The 19,068-nt window shown below is 35.4% G+C and overlaps 2 protein-coding genes across 2 annotated transcripts in view; one reads left to right on the top strand and one right to left on the bottom strand.

The window, feature by feature from the left end:
* The window catches only part of LOC142347942 (histone-lysine N-methyltransferase E(z)-like), a 116,516-nt gene that overhangs the window by 20,118 nt on the left and 77,330 nt on the right, over positions 1-19,068 (top strand). Inside the window, exons 3-4 of the mRNA XM_075399107.1 lie at positions 17,847-18,157; positions 18,360-18,434. Coding sequence (XP_075255222.1) covers positions 17,847-18,157; positions 18,360-18,434 — 386 coding nt within the window. The remainder of the gene's footprint in view (positions 1-17,846; positions 18,158-18,359; positions 18,435-19,068) is intronic.
* Positions 444-14,159, bottom strand: LOC142348802 (putative pre-mRNA-splicing factor ATP-dependent RNA helicase mog-5). The gene is made up of 5 exons (XM_075400303.1): positions 13,913-14,159; positions 8,090-8,318; positions 7,279-7,866; positions 3,924-4,123; positions 444-2,206 (listed from the first exon to the last, which is right to left on the bottom strand). Exons 1-5 carry the CDS (start codon positions 13,943-13,945, stop codon positions 1,256-1,258), a joined length of 2,001 nt encoding a protein of 666 aa, XP_075256418.1. The 5' UTR covers positions 13,946-14,159; the 3' UTR covers positions 444-1,255.

The raw sequence follows: 19,068 nt of genomic DNA, 5'->3' as shown, positions 1-19,068 counted from the left end.
ACAAACACCCGGAAATTGTCAAACTTGCAGATCAGTAAGTATCTGCGAAGGACCAATTTAACTTGAGGTACAACTCTGCCGAACATACGATCATCAGAACACCGGAGAACCAGCCTGATAATCTGTCGATAGTCAAACTTGATATTAATATTGAAACTTCTTGCTCTGCCTTTGAAAAACTTGGTAATATTAACTTGATAGTATTAATAAAGATTGGAGTGGTAAAACTTTATTAAAAACGCAGTTATAAGTTATAACAGACTGTGAAGGAACTTGAGTAGAGCAGTGAAAAGCTATTAAAATACAAGGCAACTAGTGGATATATCCCGCATTCGAACCACTCAATAAACGGCTATTACTAGCTAATTATAGTTAATTTATATCCGCTAAAATTGCACTATGAAACAACCAAAATAAGTCCTTGTAAAATATGGCGATAATTCTTGTTAATTACTCCGAATATTCATCACCAAAACACCGAGAAAATAACTCTAATAGTAATAGTTTGTGCGCAACAAGGGATTCTATCTATTGACCCTGTTTTAAGGCGAATCTGGTATTGTATTCAGGACATAAATTTGGTATGACTGCTTCAGAACAACTTGAAGTTTTTCAATGAATTAAGTTTTATCTTGTCAATCAAATTTTTATGTTTCCATTATTCAGCTCCTTTTAAATCGGTTAATAATTTCAAGGATCAGTTTTCACTCTTTCGATAATTTTCCTCTATCCAACTCAATTCTGTGCTCATTGCTTTATGTATAATTTAAAATTGTCAATATTTTATAGTTTTTAAAAAGCACTGACCATTTATTGTCTGTTTTCTTCATTGTAATGCACAAGTTGTTAAAGGCAGTGGTGCTCAATTGTTGACCGGCGCGTTTATATTTCACTCAGATAGTGAAGGGTCTAAAAAATAACCTAAATTGTCAATAACCTAAATCGTTTTTAAAATGATCTTGTTTGCTATGTGCATTTGAATTTTGATAAAGCACCCAGAGTAAAAAAATCGCGGTCAAGATCATGCTCATAACGAATCGTGTTATAGGATTTAGTACCTTTACCGCTTAAATCGAACTAGAGCAAAATGTATACAAATACAGTGTGTATCTCATAACAATGAGTTCGAACAATCAAGAGAATGATATTGTGAGAATGATATTCTGCGTACTATGTTATGTCTGCGCATAGTGTTCCTACTCTATCATTTCAAATAGTTGTTATTTTGAGCGAGAATCTGAATAAACCCACTTGATTATCGGTTTCTGTATTTCGCCAGCCATTCTTCAGTAACAAGGGTTACATTGTGCATTTGGTTCCCTCTATTAGTTGTAATGATATCCTGGAATATCACCCATGTTGGTGGAGATTTGAACAAACTGGATTTGGGCGATATGTAAGCCTCGTCGTTATCCGTAGTTTCGCGTCGGTAGAGGTTACCTTGTCGAATTCTGGTTAGAAGTCTTGCTCTATTCATAAAATACCCACTCAAAATTGCCTTCTGGATCTTGATTTTGTCACCTTGGCAAGACTTTATATCCATATGCTTTGTGCGCACTACAAATTCCAAGTTTTGTTTCACTTGCAGTGCTTCTTCAAGAGCTTGATGGTTGACGAAGTTCTTGTGACTCCATGTGCTATCGCAGTCATTTGCAATCCATTGTTTGTAGACTTCTAGAAGAGTCAACATATCTCCCTCGGGTTGGTCGAATGCCTTCTTAGCTACATCCGCTTCTCGTTGCTTTTTGCGAGGCCTGTAGAACAAATTCTGACTGAAGTTGTTGATCATGGAGAGAACGATGATAATTTCTCGAGAGCATTCAAGTTCCATGGAAGTTAGCAAGATCTTCGCTAGTTGCGGTTCCAAAGGAATTTCCATCATTTTCAAACCGATTGGGGTAATTTTTCTGGAAGTGTCAAGGGCGTCCAGCTGCTGCAGGACGTCCTCGGCTTCCTTGATTGAATGAGGGTTTGGCTTGTCCATGAAATCAAATGCTCCAATGTTGTTAATTCCAATTGACTTCAGGATTAAGACGACTTGGCTCAACTGGACTCGCAAAATCTCGGGAATGTTAATAGCTAATAGTCTATCGAATGTCTTTTGAGTGTACATGCGGTAGCATTCTCCTTCTTGGGTTCGACCTGCTCGTCCCTTCCTCTGATTAGCTTGGGCTTGTGAGACCCTAACTGCAACTAAACTGTCCACCTTAAACGTATTTACTTTTAAGACCTGTAAACGTATTCTTTTGGTTGGACAATAATAAGTTAACTTTGAACTTCGATAATGAACTTCGATAAAACTTTTTTATTCAGTTTTCAAAAAGGGTGGAAACAAAAGCAATCAAATATCAATTCAGAGAAATCACATTGAAAACAAAAAATCGGTGAGGTGTCTTGGAATCTTGATTGACGAGAAACTAAATTATAAAGATCACTTTCAGTATTTGATTCATAAAATGAATATTGTGCTACATTCTATAAGCTGAGAATTGTCTTACATAAAAATCAATTACTTTTTCCTTACAAAACTTATGTGCAAACGATCTTACAGTATGGAGTTTTAATCTATGGTACAGCTGCAAAAAATGACATCAAGAAAATAACAAAATCAAACATCTAGTGAGAATTATATATGGGAAACGTAAATTTGAGTCAATTGAGGACTTTAGAATTGCAGCAAAAATCTATAACATAGAAGAGTTACATTTATATGAGCTATTGGAATTGAGTTAAATGAGTGCAGTACAAAAAAATGCTTTTTGAGAATGAAAAGTTAAAACACAGAGAATATGCGCAAAACACCTAAAATTTTTATATAAAGGACCAATTAACAGTAACATCATTTCTACAATTTCTACAAGAGCAAGAAAACTGTTGGTAGAAATTCTAAAATTCCAACCTCCTTTCACTGAAGAAAATGCAAAACTGTCTATAATAGGTTGTAAAGATTTTGCTCATTGGTTCCGTGATAACTTTATATTAGGCAGTGCTGATTTGCTAGATTTCTACTGAGCTTTTTTTCCTCTTCATGTTTTTCCGAACCATATCATTGAAATGTATCAAGACGCTAAATTTTCTGCTTCATGAGGCACCACATGACGAGGCAACTCTGCCTTTTGGTGTTCTCGTGGTTCAGTATGTGCGTATACAAAAAGTGTAAAAATATACATTTTTTGTTTGTCTGTTCCGAAAACAAATTATTATCTGTTTTAAGGTTGGTCGTTCCGAAGAGCTCTAAAGAGATGCCAGTTGCATTTTGACAGAATATTTTGTATAATAGCAATTTTTGTGCTTGCAAATGTTTATAACCAATATTTTGAACTGGGATAATATCCATTTAGAAAATTGCCTTACACGAATAAATATCTTCTCTAAAAATCATCTTAAGAGTTGGAATCTGATAGTTTTTTAAAAAAAGTTTTGGAAATAGAATAAACAATTTTGTGAACTGGTTTGCAATGGTGAGAGCAAAGTAAGCCGAAGTCCGAAAGACAATTTAAAATGACGCTATCTTTAAAATTTTTTGGCTTGACCTGTTTCAAAACTGGGTTTGGTTGCTTATCAGCTTCTTTGACCGCCACCTATTGATAGCCTGTAGCAGCAATGAGTGGTGCTTTTGATTTAAAATTTAAGATGAACTTGCAGTTGGCTCCTCAAAAAAGATCGATCTAACTCCTTTTTTCCAGAAAGGTATTTTCAAAATATCGTGCGATTTAGGAAAAAATGATCCAGAGTTTTGACCCAATGGTAAAAAAAACTACTTGTGTATGATTTGTTAGGAAATTGCATTACGTCAGAAGAAGTTGAGGGAGTTTTAGTATCCACTACCTGTAGCTTGTTTACAAAAAAATGGCTGTCCTTGCTTCCGAATTGAGAGAAATTTGATGTCATTTGTTTTGAGGCCTTAAAAATGATATACTGACCTTGGATTCGGGATTGTACATCTTTTGCTTCACATATCCACAATCCACGACATATTTGACTCCTTCAATAGTGATGGAAGTCTCTGCAATGTTTGTTGCCAGAATGATCTTCCGAGTGAATCTGGGGTATGGCTCAAATAGTTGTTTGTACTCCTCCCTGTCAACTGCCCGATGAAGCTGGATGATTTTGTGGTGCAATTCTGCAACACATTTTGATTATATGCAGTAATTAATAGCAGCCCTGAGCTTCTCAACAGGCTATTAGTGCGTTCGTATTTGTTTACAATCCAAAAAAAAATTGGATTGTATTGGTTCTCTTTTTTTTCGTAAGATGGGTTCACACATTCTATGACTTTCTGCTTTCAGAACAGGAATAAACAGGTAGAGCTCAGTGGGCATCAACTTTTCTAAGCTAGCTTTGGTAGTCTTTCAAGTGCTTAGTGTTTAACCTGCTCGGAAGGCCTAAATTCAAGGTGAAAAAGTCATTTTAGTACTTTTTGCGCCCCAAATGGTTCAATATTCCACGTTTTTTTTGTCATTTTTTTGTTTTTTCTTAGCATAGAATAGAAATAACGCTTTGCAAAGTTCATTGTTTTTTTTACAAGCCATAAGTTTATTTTATGTCTGTGTTAAGCATCAAGTGTATTAGCAAAACATAGAACAAAAAACAGACATAAAATAAACTTATGGCTTGTAAAATAAACAATGACCTTTGCAAAGCGTTATTTCTATTCCATGCTAAGAAAAAACAAAAAATGACAAAAAAAAACGTGGAATATTGAACCATTTGGGGCGCAAAAAGTACAAAAATGACTTTTTCACCTTGAATTTAGGCCTTCCGAGCAGGTTAAACACTAAGCACTTGAAAGACTACCAAAGCTAGCTTAGAAAAGTTGATGCCCACTGAGCTCTACCTGTTTATTCCTGTTCTGAAAGCTACTTTCTATCTTCAGGGGTAAACGAAACCTTTTTATGACTGGACGATGGCTTACTGAATAGTTTTTAAAGACATTGAAATGGTTTTGACGATATTAATATCGGCGACTTCTCTTTAAAAATTGCCAATTGTTGTAAATTTTGAGTTTTTCGTTTTTTAGGTGTCAATTAAACTTTTTGGCATTAAAATGGGTAACTCGTCTGTGGTTAGTCTGTAGAGATAATTAATTGGTTATGAAGATATTAGTATAACGAACTCCAGCAGTTAGTTTTAATTTTTGTGTTTAGTTTCATATCTTTAAAGCCCAGGGAAACTATTTCTGGCTACAAGATGAGTTACTGGACAGACTCTTGAGACATTAAAATGGTTTTGAATATAATAAGATCAAGAATTTGAGCAACTTCGAACAAAATCAGTTTTCAAATTAAGACCTATAGAGGCGGATGAAACTTTTTAGAGCTTGCAGAACCGGTACCCGAGAAAGAAATTGTTTTGAAGTTATCAAAATAAGGAAAGCTAGTGATTTTTTAATGAGAGATTTTCTTGATTTTTCAAGAGTTTTGAATTTTTAATAGCCGCGTCAGCAATTCCAGGTGGCTATTATAGCACTCCTATTTTTTTCTTTCGTCTAACAGATTTTGTTTCGTCTTACCCTGACTTTTTGGAATTGAGTTTTTCAATGACTTCTAGTGCTTTGCAGTTAAAATTTGTGTTGGTGACGTCATTTCTGCTTTTAGGTCAATCACGTGACTTACCTCACTAAAAAATGACTTTTGAACTCACTTATGGACCATTAAATTTTATAAACATTTACTAGTTAAAGGTCAATAGTTTGCTTTATAGAGCAAATGTGTCTCAAAAATGACAGTCCGTGTCACTGAATGGTAACCATGTTACTGAAAACTTTTTCAAATTGTGTGCTCCAGTTAACGGATATATTTAAATCGAAGAAAAGTTCGCTTTCAGGACTTCAGCTTCAAGAATTTTAACAATGTCATTTTTTTTGTTTTATCTTTTTTTGTGAGACTGATGGGCTAGCTAGTGGTATGTCCAACTACAAAATGACATCATAATAGTGCGCGTTTTTGTACAAAAACCAGTTTTTCTTTTTGTTCTTTCAATCTCAATGGAGTTATGGGAATCATTGGCGGCTATTTCCAGGGAATCTGTCGGGTATGTTTTGTGCAATCAACGTAGCTTTTACTTGATTAATTACTCTCAAACGCAAACGAAGTTTGTGGAAATTCTATTAGTTTGTTGTCTTTATGCGATTTTTAGCTTCAACGATTTTTCGTCTGACCCTTTTGACTTTTCGACCTCAAAAACGGGATAAGCAGGTAAAGCGCGGAGGGCATTAAGTTCTCTCAGAGCCTTGTGGCGAACTAGTCTCTAAGTATCTAAATATCCGATCCACCGGAGCATTTTAAGAGGCATAAATTTGGCTTGCTGGACTCTTAAGTATGCAAATCATCGAAACTGTTTTGGAGACATAAATTCATGCGCGGTTCTTTGAGTTTGATTTTAAGAAAACTAATGTAACGCATAAAGAGATAACTGGGATTTACTTTTTAATAGCCGGCCTCATCTTCTCAGCCGGCTATTATAGCGCTCCTAATTTTTTACAATTCAAAGAATATGAATTGTATTGGGGCGCTGTCTTTATCCAGTTTTAGATGCCCGCTATTTGACCGTCGTTCCTATAAGTCTCAGTTACCATCTCTAATGCTTATTGGTATTGATAGTAGCCCTGTAGCCTCTCTCTCTCTCTCTCTCTCTCTCTAAGAAACAGAAGTATGTTCAACTACGAAATGCCATCAAAATAAATCGGACTTAAAAAATATTTTTGTACAAAAATCTTTTTTTTCGATATCTTCTATTCTTTCAATCGCAATCATGTTTATTGGAATCAACGGCGGCTATTGTCCGGCAATCTGCCGGGTATGTTTTTCTTTTGAAGAGAAAAATTTGGTCTTGAGATACGCGAATTTTAACGAACTTCTCTATTTCGGCGAAATTCCGTAATTTTTTAGGGGAAAACTTGCAGCTTTTCAAAACTTAGTATCTAAGCAAAATCGAAATTTGAACAACCCTGAGTTAATATTATGTGCTGAAAGCTAGAGTTTTTGATTTTAATGTCATTTGAAATTGGACAATAGAAAAGAAAGTTGCTAATTTTATCGTTTCGCGAAATTTTTGAAAACGTTGATTTTTTAAAAAAACAAACTCAAAGAACACCTGAGTTTTAATAATCTACTCTGCAAGGGCTTTCTAATGATCACTCATGTCTTTCTCCGATAAATATTTAGGGGTCAAAAACGAAAGCCATGCTAACACAGTTCCTTCCCTGATTACATGAGGTCAGAACAATTACTGAGGATCTTTGCAGAGCCGTATCAGGTCAAGGTAAAAATATCTAACTGGCTTCTGATGTTTTCAGAATGTCATCCAAAGCATCAGCTGCGTCTTCTATTTCCTCTTTTCCAGTCAGGAACGCAAGAATATCTCCTGGTCCATTCTGCCAGTGTATTATGGCCACTTTCTGAACAACTTCTTTGACCATTGTTCTCAAAGGTGTATCCCTATCCTCATAAGTGATCGAGACTCCGAACTGTCGTCCTGGAATCTCAATAGTTTCTGCGTTGTTGAAATACTTGGAAAAATCCCCAGAGTTCATTGTTGCGGAGGTGACTATAACTTTGAGTGTTGCCCGTTTCTTGAGGATTTCCTTGACGAGACCAAAGGTTGCGTCCATGTTCAGTGTCCTTTCATGAACTTCGTCAAGAATAACAACTGAATAATCACGCAAGTCGTCCTCTTTGAGACATTCTATCAGGAATACTCCGTCTGTCATGAAGATGATTTTGGTGTTGTCGTCACACTTCTTCTCGTGCCGGATTTGGTAGCCTACATCGGTTCCTAGTTCGCAACCAACCTCCTCTGCCACTCGACCAGCAAGTGATTTGGCGGCTACGCGTCTTGGTTGAGTACATACAATTTTCTTGCGGCCTGAAATATAGTAGAAAGAGTTACAACACGTTGGCAATAAGTTTTTTTTAGAAAGGAACTAAAGATCAGCCTATCTTCGTGCTTAGAAACTTCTATTTTTTTGCCAGATAGTTTTTTTTGAAGTTGACATGTTCAGGATTTTTTAATGAGGATTTTGAGTCAGGGTTTTGATACTCAGGGTATGAACTGCAATTTGCCGTTTTCGTGGAAAAATAAAGATTACCTGAAATTCCCTCTTCCAGTAAATATTGGGGCAGTTGGGTACTTTTCCCACTTCCTGTGTCTCCGCGCAGGATGACAACTTGATTCTGTTCAATCTTCCGAATGATGTGATCTTTGAAATTGAAGATGGGCAGTGACTTGCGTTTCTCGTCAATTGTGCGGTTAGTCCCAGTAGAACGCCCGTGATTGTTGCTGCTGCCGCCACTTCTTGAGTTGCTTTGCTGTCGATCCTAGATATATACACTATACACTGCTCGTAAGAGAAATTGGTTAATTTTCTCGTTTCGAGTTGCGCCTTTTAGCAAATGAAACTAAGAAACTGAAATTTAAGTATTTGATAATTGTAAACATATGCTAATAGAAGCTATATTTCGGTTGTTAATTGCTCTCAAATCAACATTTTGCGCCAATATTTTTAGTCATGTTAGTCTTTTTCTGCGATGACCGTTTTTCGTCCGAATACTTCTCAAGAACACTTTTAAACGCTTGGCTTCTCAATTTTTGCTGCGTGTTAAAATGACGTAACTTTTAGATTAGAATGTTGATATTGATCATTTTTAATAGCCACCTCAGCTTCTCAGCCAGCTAATATATCGCTCCTATTTTTTTTTACAATTCAAAGAACTTGAATTCTATTAGGGCGCTGTCTTTTTTTAAGATCTGTTCACACATCTTCATGATTTTTGAAGTCAAAATGGAGTAGTGATTTTGGTCACGCCGAAATAGGAAATGGGGGCGAAAAAGCCAGTGGTTTTGCGGCGTGAATTTTTTCAAAGTAGAGTGAGAAAACGGAGTTTGAACAAAAATTCGCTTTCTCGCTAGTGGTTTTTTGTTCACATGCGGCAAGTTCACTTTGATTTTTCATGTTTTTTTTGCGATTTTTTGGATTTTTTCTAAATGGTTTTCCCAATCCATCAATAGTTCCTTCTAGGCCTAGTTCTTTGTTTGAACCAAATTTCCATTTCTCGATAGTGGTTTTTGGTTCGTTTTTTTTTTAATTTTTTTGATCTGATTTTTAGCAATGGTTTTTTCAATTCACTCATAGTCCGTTCTAGGTCTAGTTTTTTGTTTAGTCAATGAAAATTCTTTGAATTGTACGTCAGGACTTGTCCTGCTATGTTTTCTACTTCGTCGAATAAAAATTTTTCGCTTACCTCATTTTGCCGCCTTTTCGACATTTTGCGTGAAATTGTTTTGACTTCTCTAGGCTAGTTTCACTCTTCTCTCATTCTGCTAAAAGTGTTTTTATACATCAGTTGCTCAGAAAAGCAATTGTCTGTATCAAAAACGAAATCAGAAACAGAAACGGGATAAACCCATAAAGCCCGATTTTAGATGCCCGGTACTCGTCGAACTTTGTTCTTAGTTACCATCTCTAATGCGTATTGGTATTGATACTAGACCCTGTGTCGTCTGACTAATAAACGAGTATGTTCAGGTCCAAAGGGACATCAAAATAGTTCGCACTTGAAATTATTGGTACAAAAATCATTTTCACTATTTTTTTTCTCTTCTTTCAATCCCAATCTTGGTTATGGGAATCAACGGCGGCTATTTTCCGGCAATCTGCCGGGTATGAATCGCTATTCTTCTACTTCAAGTGTGGTGAGTTTCCAATGTTTTTTAGAAATTTTCCATAAAAAGATTGCTGTATTTCAAATTGATAAGTAAAGTGGCTGTAGTAATAGTAAACAAGGAGCCGAAATGTGCGTTGTTATATTTTTAATCAGCCTTAAAAGATGTATTTCAATCAATCAATACATACCTTTACAAATTCATTTACTTCATTTATGTTCGCTCATTTCAAAATCGTTGTTTGAATTTAAACAGATTATTGATAACATCGGGAAATTATATATTATTCATTTATTTTAAGGTAGTTTCCGAACGCAGCTTGTTAAAAATCAACAGTTGGCTATCAGAATTCGATTTAAAACGCACTATAATAAATATGAAACGGGTCGTAAAAGCAAAGATTTTATCAAAGCTAAACTGGAAAAAGAAGAGCACAAGTTTTCCTGGTCAAAGTTGACTAGATGTCCAGAAGATTTCGTTTATTTAATTCTTTCACTTGACGAGAAAACCTGCTTAAGTACGTGAATCTAATATAATAATAATAAATCAAGTTAGTGTTTTTGAAAAAAAACTGCATGCATCTTCTCAAAATCCTTTTTCAAATGTTTCCTAAGTCTGACACTAAGGTTTTAACCAATAGATCTGAACATTGTTTATATTTAATTGTTCTCAAAAAAATTTATTGCAGTTATGTTAGCACCGTGGTCTTTTTAATGCAATTTTTGGTCTGACTGATTTTTCGACCGACTCTTTTGACTTTAGTCACCGTAGCTTTTTAGGAGACATAAATTCATGATATGATGAGTGGTTTTCAGAGTATGAACCCTAACCTTCCCCCTCTCACTTTCTCACCTAACCCCTTTGTCACCCCCTCCTTCCTCAATTAAGCTAAAGCTAGCCTCCCCAAGCCGCGCAGCTAGCTACTGACTAATGCAATTGCTGTCCAGTTGGTTTAGAGCTATTTGTCCTAAGTTAGTCGTTTGTCTAAAATTTTTTAGAGGAACACTTAACCAATTGTTTGCATAAGGCTCATAAATAGAAAATCCTGCTTCAGAAACCAATCAATTTCTTAAAGATTGCTAGGATAAAATTTTTTGCGGATTATGCAAGTCATTACGTGGCCGTTGTCGCCGTTGTTTTTTGTTACAAATGCGTTCAAGAGAAAAATCAATAAAAGCTTAATATTATTATTAAATGCCCATTTGTTGACCTAACCTCTGTTCTCCTTCCCTGCAAATGATTAAAATAACTTGTTCAAATGAAATGGAAAAAATTATTGTCGTATCTTAATCGGAAGAAAATTTGCGCATTAATTGCTCTGGAACGAATTTCGAAGCAATTATTTCAAATTTTTTAAAAGCATTTTGGAAGTGTTTAAAAATTTTCGGTCTGATGAAACTTTTTTTTGTCAAAACAGCATTTTGGATGTACAAGGCAGTTCAGGCCCTACTACCTAAGGCTACAAAAACGTTGATAAGCCTTGTGTATGGAAGGCCGCATAACAACACTGACTTCAAAAAGATAGATCAGCTAAAATTATGTATTCCCTTTAACAATCTGATTTGGAAACTTTCTAGTGCTGCGAGTATGTTTTTCGAGTTTTACAAATCAAGTGCGCTGGAAGTCAAAGAAAAATGACCGGTGGATTTTTAAACCTTAATCCTTCGAAAAATGAGAATGCGCCATTAATGAAATAATTTCCGATGATTTTCTATGATCCCACTTGAAGCAACGAATTGATTTTACAAAAAGGCAAGCTGGCATTGTTTAATCTAAATTGATTTTGAATATTTAGGCAACAAAGTAACCCCTCCGGGCACTTAGTATAGTGTTAAACCATAATGTCAAGTTAGAAATCATGACACAAATTTCATTCTTAGTTGAAATCCTCTTTCTATCTAGGATCCTCATACAACTGTCGGCGCTGCTCCAAAGCAAATGGTAAACCGATGTGGCCTTGCTTTACAATGTTTTTCACAAAATCATATGCTAAATTTTAGCAAACTTCTCCAGCTTGAAACGTTAACTTCCCGTAACATTAACAAATCCGTAGTGTTAATATATTAACCCCCAAATTTGCATTACTACCGAGACGGCAAATAATTTTTATATCTTTGACTCTATGATTTCAAAGTATTTGCGATGTTTTTGGTATTACTTGTAATTGTCGCATTGTTTGTTGTTTTCTGACTTACTTTTATTAAATATAGTTCCCATGTTTTGAGTGAACTAGGGCCTCAAATAAATTTGGCGAGTTTTTGATTTATGCTTTTATTCTCTTCTTATGGTCTAATCACTTAGGTTGATCGGTGACAGGAGAATTGGGAACTTCAAGTAGGCATAAGTGCACTTCTGTAGCGTTTTGTGAATTGTTTATTGTTTTTATGGCTTTCACTCTACGTGTTTTTGCGAACTTCGTGATTTTTCTGCTTTGTCATTTTTTTTGTATCAATGACAATAATAAGTTGCAGATACCATTGGGTTTTCTCAAACCGCTTGAATGAAATTGTTTTGTTTAATAGCCGCGTGACTTTCATGACTTTTCATGACTTTGAGCTTTCAAAACGCGATAAACAGGTAAAGCTCAGCGGGCATCATGTTTTATTAGAGAACCTTAGCCGCGTTTGGTAGTCCTTACCTGGGAACTTACTCCCTTTAAAAAAAATCACCTGTGAAATCACTTAATGAACTTTAATTTTTATGACAATTTACTAGTTGAAGATCAACAGTGTGCATCTAAGTATTGCCAAACGTATTTACCCTAATTCGTGAGTATTAGAGTCTTGAGTTTATGGTTTCAAATATTATTTTTGAAAAAGCTCCCTTAGGGCTTTTTCCTTATAGAGCGTATGTGTCACAGACCGGATCTAACCCAGAAGTGTCATGGTTCAAATCAATGGAAGGCATGAAGCGTCTATCGCGGCTATTTTCCGGCAATCTGCCGGCTGTTTTTTTGGGTAATTTAAGGTTTTTTTGCTTCGAGACCATGTATTTGGTTTGCTGCCTGTTTCTCTTTTTTGCGTTTATTTTTTGTCGTTATATTATTCAGATTTATTGATGAAAAGTCAATTGGTTTTTCCAAGTAGCCAAGAATGGACTTTCTTTTTGTTTGAGGTCAATAGTTTATGCCTTTGATGGATTTGAAATCGTTTGTCTTAAAACATTTTCGGTTTCGGGTTTGCTTTCTTAATATATTTTTACCTTAAATGCAGGCGTTTCAGCCTAGTACTCTTATTTTGTAGCAGAAATTGCTACGTAAGATCTTATTTCCTTTGAATAATTTTAGTAAACTTTTCGAGGTCCGCTGTAAATCAGTTCTTGTCACTTTCATTTTTTTCCTCCCTAGTCTTCTGTAAAATTATTGTTTTTTGGTGAAAAATTATGTGAAATTGTTTGGCATGATTGGATTTGTTTGGATAATTTTGACATACTTTCATTTCAAAGAAAGATTTTCTTTTGGCGTTCATTTCGCCCCCAAGTGTTTTTATCACCATCAAAGGCTGCTGTTACAGTAAAAAGCTGAAAGGTTTAGCTTCTTGTTTTCTCTGGATTTTAATGTGGAACTTCTGCTCGTATATTTTTCTAATCAGTTGCCTTTTGGTGTGAGCAGTGTTTCACGCATCGAAGAGCTACTTTCGCAGATTTCTGACAATCAGCTGCTGAATTTGTGTTCCTGGTGTCATTGGCTCATGTTGCATGGGTTTTTGGCCAATCAATTGATAAATTTTTCCTGTGCACCTAAGTCTTTTTGAGAATGCAAAATGTATATGACCTGAATAGGGTTAACTGGATTAACATAAAAAGTTGTTTTTTGAACCTGACCTAAGTGTTACCATCAGTTAGAAAATTGAATGGACGTTGAATTCAGAATCTCATTTCCGTTGCTTCACAAGTTTAGTTGTTTGCTTGACCAAATCGTTGTTTTTTTTTCTGCTCGAGAAATTGTTTTGATGTTGATTTCTACTTTAACCTAGACTCAAATGTGTTATTCCGTTCAATTTTTGCTCATAAAAATAACTAGTCTGGTGTTAACCTGAATATTGTATATCCTAATTTGAGAATATATCAGTTTTTTATATTACAAAGCGTGATCTACCCTTTGACTTTTCCCTATTTTTGCTGTATTTGGTGGATATTTAAAGCGAAACTGTGAATGAATGGGTTTCGGAACATTATCAGACCGTACATAACCTATCCTCCTTGTCTTAAGTTTACGAGTATATGTCTGAGGCAATATAATTTAGCATACCTGAGTGTAATATCGTCTCTGATTTTGTGACATAACTAACCATCAATAGTAATAACAAAGTGCACTGTTTGAAAGAAAAGATGGGGATGCAATTGCTCGATAGACAGAACAAATTTGTAATACTCTATTTATTGCTGTATGTTTTAATGTTACAACTAGAACTCGAACGCAAACTCGAACTTTTCTCTTGCGAGCATTGAATGTGCTGTAATAGCAACTATATTACATGTAATATCAAAGCAAAAAGCCTAGAATGTGGTAGAATAATTAGACTTATATTTCTCAGAAATAGCAGTATTCTTTTTACTGCGTTTTGTGTTATGGTAAGATATCTTTTTACATGGACTTTAGATACGAGTGTTTGGTAATAATATGACGTCAATCTATTTTGCCTGGTTCGTATCAGCAGTGAGAAGCAGAAGATACAAATGGTCTTATCAATATTCTAAGACACCATACCATTCGTTTCTCGCAACGGTGCCTATGTGCGTCTCTTGGACAAGGTTGAAGGTACAAATTTAATATAGAAACATGACAGTGGCATTAATAGAAAATTGGTCGACGCTTAATTCTGATGGATCGGCAAATCAGATTAGTCAAACTAGCACTAGTTCGCCGGCCATAACTACTGCTGTGTGCTCTGGGTGACGTTGCTCGTATGTCTGTCATACACGTGTGTTTATAGTGGAGGCCGTCGAGTCGACCCGAAGGGATTTTAGTCTACAAAAAATATAAATTTGGGATTGCGTCATCATAAGCATCGCTGTTCTTGCTTTCAGCATTGAATTTGGTAGAAAAAGAAATACTGAAATTCCAGGTAATTCAAAGATGAAATAGCTGAAGAAATTGCCAGAATTGTAGCAAAATTACCATAGAACTTAATCGGAGCGAATTTACATTGAAAAACGATGTTCATGGCATGACTTTTGAGAATTTTCGGTCTGATCCACAATTAAGAGCACATTTTTACAAAAACTGGGCTGGACTATATGCTCATTTTATTAGTGATGTGCCACTTCCCGGCATTTCGGCTAAATTTATGCACCTATTTTTCTACGATTTGGCACTGGTGAATACGATTAGATTTCGCCTTCTTTAGGTTGAACCTTGAATTAAGTTGACATGTATTAAAAACGTCTGTAAAAGGAATCTAAAACAAGAAATTGTCTTTAAATAAAAGAAAGTAAACGCCAGATAGTTTAAAGGTACTTTTGACAAACTAAAAAAACAATCATTTCATCTTCTTAAAATCATACAAACGGGGAATTAAATTGAATTATCTGTTGTTTATTTAGAACCATATTTTTCAAAACACCGTTGTCTATATCTTCTGCCTTGAGTTGAATATAACTTTCAAGTCAACATTTAAGAAACTTTGAATTGATTTGAGTAGAAATTAAATTTCTAACTTATGCTATCTTAAGAAAACTTAAGAAATTATAGCAAAATTTTTGACTTGAAATATAATAAATGAATAATGACTGAGTACGTTAGGCTTTATAAGCGGTTTTTCCAACAAATATTGATATTGATAAGTAATGGCAGTTCTGACTTTGTCTAAACTACTCAGATTCAAAACCTTTAATGAAACTTAGATTTCTCAGCTCAAATGGGAGGTTCTTAATTAATTGGGGATGAACTTGTTTTAACTATGTGATTTGTTGAGTCTTTTCTCAAAAAAGTAAGTTATAAACAGAAGTCGGGCTTGATTATATTATAGCTCTATTATTTACTTTTGCGAAATATATATGCCGCTGGATTTTTTTAAACTTTTTCAGAGTTCCTTGTCAAATTTAAATGTGTACGTTAAGTCTCTGCTTTCTGTTGTTAAGGCAATGAGCAGCTACCTAGATTTTGGCTTGTTTTGATGTCATTTTCTGTACTTTTGATAAGTTTAGGATTGTGCACGTTTTTATTTATAAGTTAGGGCAGAAGGTCTTTAAGAGAGTTGAAGTCGCCTAAAGGTCTAACTCAGAGAAAAGCAATACTTAGGAATCATTTTTGAAATTTGTTGGAATTTAGAGGCTAAGGCCCCCGAACCACCTTAGCTGAAATCTAAAATTCTACTGTTTGAAGTTAACGAGACAATCAATCATTTCGTGAAGTTACTCAGATAGATTTCAGTTTGCATACAATTCGTTGAGCTGTAAGTTCGTTTTTGAGCACGTAAAGTGAACAACAAAACCCTTATTAGCATGTTGGCGTTTTTTCGTCTTCGTCCGTCATTTTGCTCTTCTTTTAAACTATTTTTGTCGCCAAGGTATACGACTGAAGATTATCAAAATAGCAGTTGTGAAGTGCCACTCTAGCTTTTCAGGCTTCAAATCTCAACAGCCAACGTTCGGCGGAGAAAATTGTTTCGCGTAGTAGGAAGAAAATTTGAAAACATGTTTCGTGGAGCAAACGGAAATTTCGACGTATGTTGAGTCAAAGCATAGGCCATAAACTGTTTCCATTTTTTAACCAGCCACAAGGTTTTTGAATTCTATCTGATCAGAGCTAATCAATATTGAATTGCAGTAAATTTAAGAAAAGCAAATTTATGCTTCCTCAATTTTTGCTGAAACGGTAGTTTCAAGTTAGAACGTCCAATTCATTTATGGTAAAACAAAATTGCGGCTGTTAATGTAACCCTCATTTCGCAGCTTCCCGCGAAATCCGATCTCGTCTTATATCTCAAAACCAGAGGCCGAGAACCATTTTTTTGGTTGTTCAAAACTACACAGCTAGGTCATAATTGATCATCATTCCGTCATAGGTGATGCAATCTAAAGAGGGAAATCACTGAAAAAAAGATTACCAGTGGCTGATATCTTCTGTATTGCCAATGCTTTGTGTGGCATCTCCTGTGTGTTAGAGTGAGGCTTCTAGGTTTCTATGTTACTGTAAGCAGGCCAATAGCGGATTCGATTAACTTTTGATTGAAAATTTTGCTATTTTTTCGAGTGCGTGGTTTTGTGGCAAAACGTTCTGATTTCTGCTAAATTAAAATGTAAGTTATTTCTCGTTCTATGTGAACCAGCTGGATAGTGGAGTGGTAGTATTATCAACTAACTTAATGAAAGTTTACTGCATGCTTGATTTTACATTTTCTATATTTATCAGCCGATCAAAAGCTGGAAGCTTGATACTTTGTAGCTTGATGCTATCAAATCATTTTACACTTTATTATTAAAAACAATCATTTCTCTGATTGTGTTTATCTAACTATCTAACTATGGAGTTCATTTCACTCATCAAATAATGACTATAAGCCTTTCTGATCTGAAAAGCTGATATAGACAGAAGAATGCTCGAAAGTTTGTTTTGTTTCTGTTTTAGATCAAATATGAGCACTTCTATTAGAGCACACTTCTATTCAAGACACCTGAGAACGGACAGTAATAGTCTAATGGTGCTGTTGCAAACTGATAATAGCTGATAAACTGATTGTTTGATTATTCTGTCATTTGGTATCAGTTTGAGAACGAATTTATTATTATAGCAATTATTAGCTCGTTATGTTGATTCTATGTCAACACCATTATAGTGAGATGCCACCCCATAATGTCTTAATTGATTGCAATCCTTTGCTTTCCACTGAGCTCACTGGTCCACACTGCGAGAGTCATAGTATGATCTCTTATATTGAGCTATCATTTCAAGCTGCAATAATTTTTTTGACAAAAAGCTTTTCAAAGCGGCCTTAAAATTCATTAGTGCGACGAAATTGGTTTCGTTTTTCCTCACTTTAAATCTTTTTGGTGGTATATGATGACCTATAATAATGTCAATTTGAAGCCCCTTATTGATGGCGCGACCTCCCCCACCGACAGAAGCAAGCTACATTAAGAAACAATCCCCCTATTTGTTCAAGATCAATTCGTCTGACGTTAGTCGGATGTTTAAATTCAGAGAAATAGGCTTTAGCGTCTGATGACTGATTGTGTTTCAGTTTTCCCTTCTCTACAGAGAAAGACGTAAAACTGTTAGACGATGGTCGGCAACTAGTGAAGAAACTGATGATGAATCATCTGGAAAAAGAGAAAATTGTTTCCCAGAAAGTGTGGGTTCAAACTGCGCGTAGAATGGCAGATAAGTGGAGAGCAATTGGGCAGGACAGCTGTCCTCACATGGCTAACTGTACGATTGAAAGTAATCTGAACTTTGAGAACAAAATCTTGCCCCAACACGAGGTCAAAGGAGGGCGAAAAACGAAGAAACAAGATGTTGCAGTTGTTGATCTTGTTGAACCTGCATTAGATGGTTAGTTGCTAATGATCAGCAGAATTTCCATATTCAGAAATCTGACAACAGTCCTACTTAATGGAAATCAACTAAATCAGTTTTCAAAAAGCTGGGTACAAGATTGAATGGTTTTACAAAGTAGCCAGATTTTTAAATTCTGAGATTGTAGCCAGAGTTTAAAGCAGGTCCAAAAATTTCCTGGCTATGTTTTCTGTTCAAGGTATCGAAGACGACCAGCTGGCCACAAAATCAGTCAAAATTGAAGCGGTTGTTCCTTCCATAGGCGCAAAGAAAGGTAAGAATTTTTTTTCAACGTGTTGGTTTAATTTTATCAACCTTTCAACATTCATTTTTGAGAGTACGGATTAGAAACTTTATGCCAGACCAACCTTTCGTCAAGGTAGTTTTGGTCGATCGAAGAGCTATACAAATGTGCTATCATTTAAAATATTGAAAAAATTGAATCGATCCTTCACGAGATATTTTCAGAGTCCGATTCACTTTATACGCCCAAGATTCTCATTTGATATATTAAAAACCGCAGATAATAGAAATTACAATCAGACAACAAACTCAACAAGAAGCAGATCCAGCAGTTGTTCGACCACGAGCTAAAACATGAGAAATTAGGTGGGGAAATGTAAAAAGTTTTAATTGCTCGTGAACGAAGTTTGAAGCAATTGTTGCAAACGTGTGTGCCTTTTTATGCAAAGTTTTTGCTTGACCGAACGAATTTTGTAGCAAGTATATTAGTCATGTTGTCTTTTATGCGAATTTTCGCTCGACCAATTTTTCGTCTGACCCACTTGACTTTTCGTCCTCGAAAACGGGATGAACAGGCAATACTCGGAGGGCATTTTCTCTTAGAGACTTACAAGTAACCAGTGTCTAAGAATGCGATTCACCAAAACTGTTTTGAAACGAATTTC

The sequence above is a fragment of the Convolutriloba macropyga genome, chromosome 10, assembly GCF_964194025.1.
Source record: "Convolutriloba macropyga chromosome 10, txConMacr16.3, whole genome shotgun sequence".
Taxonomy (NCBI): domain Eukaryota; kingdom Metazoa; phylum Xenacoelomorpha; order Acoela; family Convolutidae; genus Convolutriloba; species Convolutriloba macropyga.
The sequence above is the reverse complement of the archived record's forward strand: the minus strand, read 5'-3'. Positions and strand labels throughout refer to the sequence as shown.